We start from the raw sequence: 5,262 nt of genomic DNA, 5'->3' as shown, positions 1-5,262 counted from the left end.
TAAACTGTACCGCTGACGCTAGTTTTTTCTATATTTGTATTTAATAAGTTGTAGGTGTATTTATTTCAGTATAAAAGTGTTATGCTTGGGTCATGAAATGATGCTAATGGTGTACACACATGATTTATTTCTATCTCTAGAGCAGGCCTGGGCAATTATTTTGACTCGGGGGCCACTTTTAGAGAAAAAAATGTGTCTGGGGGCCGGTATATCTATTTTGAAGAACACTAATACAAAACCTCACAATAATGTCTGATTGAATGCTAAAAACGTCATGACAGACCGCCTTAAAAAACGTAATGGGAATTTTTTATTTTTCTATGAACGATAAAACACTGACTATTGACAAAATATGAATGTCACACCACCTTTCGATCGACATATTTTACAATCACGTGAAATGCAACAAACAGTGAAATATGAACGCGAAGGGTACAAAATAAAACCACCTACAATGTGATACATCTGATATATCACTAAGCCTTAGAACAGGGGTGGGCAATTAATTTTTACCGGGGGCCGCATGAGCTACCCGAGCACTGCTGGAGGGCCACATCGACAATATTTCAATTAAATTTTGCTCAATATTATTTTTATTTATTTATTTTATACTGTAAGATAAATAATAATAATTAATAATAATAGTAATACTTCAACATAGTGTGTGTAACAGCATTCCATGACTAATATAAATAAATTAACATTAATAATAAATGACAGTAAAATAAGCACACGTATGACTGAGGAGTCATAGTGTAACTTTGTGTGGTGTTTAAGTTGTCCCGACTTTTTGTGTGGCCATAAACGCAGCAGTGGTTTAGTGCTATGCGTGTTGGTGACAGATGACAAGTTGCTTTGTACGGCAGAAAATGACTAGTTTTTCCAGATAGAATTGTTTTACTCATGTTTTTGGTGTGGTTATGTCCCAATATAAACAGTTTTGCTCAATAAAGTGATGGATATAATTCCTGTCCTCGAAGCATCTCGATAGACGTTACAATAATTGAACGGTGTTGACGAACACCGTTAGGGCCGCTTGTTGTCACTGTCACTCAAAGTTGCATTGCAAAATGACACAGAATAAATATGTTTATTTTGTTTAGAATTCAGATGGGATTTGATTTGGTGCGCGGCATATACTTGCTGCGCGCAGCGGACGCTTGAGCAGTGCGCAATTGCGCAGGCGCGCACCTTAGAGGGAACGTTGCTTGGCAGTTCATGTCTTGTTGAAAACACGCCATTCCTCATCAACTTTTCTCTTTTTAGCGTCTCGGGTGTAAAGCGTGCATCACTTGTCGCTGCATGTGCACCTTCACTCGCAGGTTACACACGGACACACGCCCATAAATAATACTTTTCACAATAAAAGCAGCACAGTTGTATTGCGCGCAGGACATAGATGTTTTTTCAACTTTATTTTGTAATTGCAGCTGTTCACATTCACTCACAATCACGCACGCGCATACGTCCACACGGAAGTAATACAAATAACGATTTTCAAAACAAAAGCAGCACCGTTGTATTGCACACTCGACATAGATACTTTTTAAAATTTATTTTGTAATTTATAATTGGCCTCACGCGGGCCGGACAGGGACGCACAAAGGGCCGGATGTGGCCCGCGGGCCGCAGAATGCCCAGGTCTGCCTTAGAACTTTATTGTGAAAATCTCCTTCCGCGTCTGTGGAAACGCTTCCCGCCCACACTGCTTGGTGCCTCGTCTGAGCTGCTGTGACGTAGATGACCATAGTAACTAATTAGATGACCATAGTAACTAATTAGATGACCATAGTAACTAATTAGATGACCATAGTAACTAATTAGATTGCCATAGTAACTAATTAGATTGCCATAGTAACTAATTAGATTGCCATAGTAACTAATTAGATTGCCATAGTAACTAATTAGATTGCCATAGTAACTAGTATATCAGCCATAAGCCAGATTCCAAGCATTGAAATACTTAGTATAGTTGAAGACTTCCGGTCATTAGAAAACATGACTGCACATAAAAATGGCAGCTACACTTTCCATCTTAAATATCTAAAAAAAATTTTTGGGAATGTCCGGCGGGCCAGATTGAAAAGCTTAACGGGCCGCAGGTGGCCCCCGGGCCTTCATTTGCCCAGGTGTGCTCTAGAGTCTACATCAACTTCACATGTATCCCTCACTTCTAAGTTGTATTATATTATGTTGTTTTGTTTTCTGCCCTTTTTGTCAAACAAAAATATTCTTTTAAGGCAAACACTCAAAATATGCAAAATCTTCCACAAAAAGTATTTTTCAAAGTGTCATATTTGATGTGAAGTAATGGGAGCCTTGGATAGGTCAATAATTCATAATTCATTCATTGATTTTGATTCAGTATTATGTTTTGAGCAATGAAAATGTTGCCGTCCTATACCCTAGATTTACAGCGGGCCTTTTGTACAGTGCATTGAGCTGTGTGAGAAATCTCAAGTCAATGGTACTTAAGTATGTGGTTGTCAGCCACACAGTTTGGATGTTTCAGGAGTAGAAGAGTGAAATCTACATCAAATATTTGAACTTACAACTCAAACCCTCCTTCCTCCTCCCCAGGTGTTGCTCTTCTTCTGCGAGAGCTGCGCCATTCCCATCTGCAGGGAGTGCAGCATGGGCCGTCACCTGGGCCACACCTTTGCTTACCTCCAAGATGCCGTGCAGGACTGCAGGGCCGACACCATCCAGCTGCTGGCAGACGCACAGAAGGGACGACAGGCTGTGAAGGTGAGGAAGCATCCTACCCCGCAATGCATTGTGGGATGCCTGCGCAGGCAAAAGTTTTCCATGGCTGAGACGTTCACTGGACAAAATCAGTCACATGGCTGACACAGACATACCTTTAAATGGTCAGGTAACATCAGGTGAAACAGTTGGTGTGACATACCTTTAAATGGTCAGGTAACATCAGGTGAAACAGTTGGTGTGACATACCTTTAAATGGTCAGGTAACATCAGGTGAAACAGTTGGTGTGACATACCTTTAAATGGTCAGGTAACATCAGGTGAAACAGTTGGTGTGACATACCTTTAAATGGTCAGGTAACATCAGGTGAAACAGTTGGTGGAAATAGGCCCCTCCCCCCTCCAAAGACATGCACCTGGGGATAGGCCCCTCCCACCTCCAAAGACATGCACCTGGGGATAGGCCCCTCCCCCCTCCAAAGACATGCACCTGGGGATAGTCACGTGTGCAACGTCATACGCCCTCGCCCAGCAGAGAGGTAGAGACATGGGTAAAGTTAGCTGTGATGCTAGCGGTGCGAGTGGTAATATGAGAGAAAGAAGGTGCCAATCTGGTAACAAATGGAGGAATAATTAATTCCCAAGAATAACAGCAGGGGGTCCATCGTCTGGCGGTGGTTTGGCTTCAAGCGGGAAGATGTTGAACAGACAATTGTAATATGTCAAGTATGCGGCAAAAGTGTTGCTAAAAAAGTAGCATTACTGCTAATTTGTAGCATCATTTGAAAAGTCACCCGCTAGAGAATGAAGAGTGCTTGAAACTCTGCATGTCAACATCTCTGTTCGGTGCCACACCCACAAAATGCCCAAGCAACCATTTCCACATCAACACCGTATGAAACAAATAGTCAACAACAGAAGGAGATAACGTCCGCAGGAACCTACCACATAGTGAAGGACATACACTATTTGATGTACTATTATGCAGCTCATTTTTATTTGACACTTATTGAAATATCTTGTGTGACATCATGCACAAAAGTGCACTACCCATTTCTTGCAAGTTGTGTACCTTTCTGAGTGTGCTAAAGCCCTGAAAGGTTTTATTTGGCGAATAGTAATAATATATTTCAATAATAGGAATAATGAAATATCCCAAGGGGGTAAGAAAAGGTAATAGAAATATAGCACAAAGCCAAGATGTGGATGCTTTGTTCACATAGTTTAGAGCAGTGGTTCTCAAATGGGGGTACGCGTACCCCTGGGGGTACTTGAAGGTATGCCAAGGGGTATGTGAGATTTAAAAAAATGTCTGTCAAAAAGAAGTGTGAAAAGAAATGCAATATTCAGTGTTGGCAGCTACATTTGATGTTCCATAAATATTGATGTTAAAGATTTATTTTTTTGTGAAGACATTTTAGAATGAAGTTGATGAATCCAGATGGATCTCTATTACAATCCAGATGGATCTCTATCACAATCCAGATGGATCTCTATTACAATCCAGATGGATCTCTATTACAATCCAGATGGATCTCTGTTACAATCCAGATGGATCTCTATTACAATCCAGATGGATCTCTATTACAATCCAGATGGATCTCTATCACAATCCAGATGGATCTCTATTACAATCCAGATGGATCTCTATCACAATCCAGATGGATCTCTGTTACAATCCAGATGGATCTCTATTACAATCCAGATGGATCTCTATCACAATCCAGATGGATCTCTATTACAATCCAGATGGATCTCTATCACAATCCCCAAAGAGGGCACTTTAAGTTGATGATTACTTCCATGTGTAGAAATCTTTATTTATAATTGAATCACTTGTTTATTTTTCAACAGGTTTTTAGTTATTTTTATATCTTTTTTTTCCCAAATAGTTCAAGAAAGACCACAACAAATGAGCAATATTATGCACTGTTATACAACTTAATCAATGAGAAACTGATGACATAGTGCTGTATTTTACTTCTTTATCTCTTTTTTCCAACCAAAAATGCTTTGCTCTGATTAGGAGGTACTTGAATTAAACAAATGTTCACAGGGGGTACATCACTGGAAAAAGGTGGAGAACCACTGCTCTAGAGTATCTTTGATTTCCACAACTGTGGCCTAGCACAGTGGTCCTCAATACAGTCTGCAGGGATACAGTCCGTAAGCACACATGATTGTATTTGTTAATGACAAAAAAAAAAACCATACCACCCCCCCTCCCCAACCCCCTGGTCCGTGGGACCAATTTTCAAGCGTTGACCGGTCCACAGTCCCAAAAAGGTGTGGGACCGCTGACCTAGCTAGCATCTTCTAATGTTCTGTGTGCAACCCTCACTCCAAATGTTTATTAGGTCTTTGCAGTTTGTTCATGTTAATAATATCATTTAAGTGCATCTTTTGTAGCCCAGCACATAATAATAATACTATTATAATAATAATACATAATACACATCCAGTTGACAAGTAGGAGAGGCTTTTATCCTAATTTGGGTCAGAAATGTGTTATTGCTTCTAAATTGAGGAAAATATGTTTTTCTTCATATTGTGACC

At 40.1% G+C, this 5,262-nt stretch overlaps 1 protein-coding gene across 2 annotated transcripts in view; it reads left to right on the top strand.

Annotated features, from left to right (window-relative positions):
* The first annotated feature begins 2,590 nt into the window (after nt 1-2,590).
* Nucleotides 2,591-5,262, top strand: part of LOC133636316 (E3 ubiquitin-protein ligase TRIM71-like) — a 26,468-nt gene continuing 23,796 nt past the window's right edge. The window contains exon 1 of one of the 2 annotated variants that reach the window (XM_062030211.1): nt 2,591-2,748. In XM_062030211.1, the coding sequence (XP_061886195.1) occupies nt 2,635-2,748 (114 nt within the window). In that variant the 5' untranslated portion in view covers nt 2,591-2,634. The remainder of the gene's footprint in view (nt 2,749-5,262) is intronic. The other variant, XR_009822221.1, reaches the window with a different exon arrangement.

This window comes from Entelurus aequoreus, linkage group LG20, assembly GCF_033978785.1.
Source record: "Entelurus aequoreus isolate RoL-2023_Sb linkage group LG20, RoL_Eaeq_v1.1, whole genome shotgun sequence".
Lineage (NCBI taxonomy): Eukaryota > Metazoa > Chordata > Actinopteri > Syngnathiformes > Syngnathidae > Entelurus > Entelurus aequoreus.
This window is presented reverse-complemented; position numbering and strand designations above follow the sequence as displayed.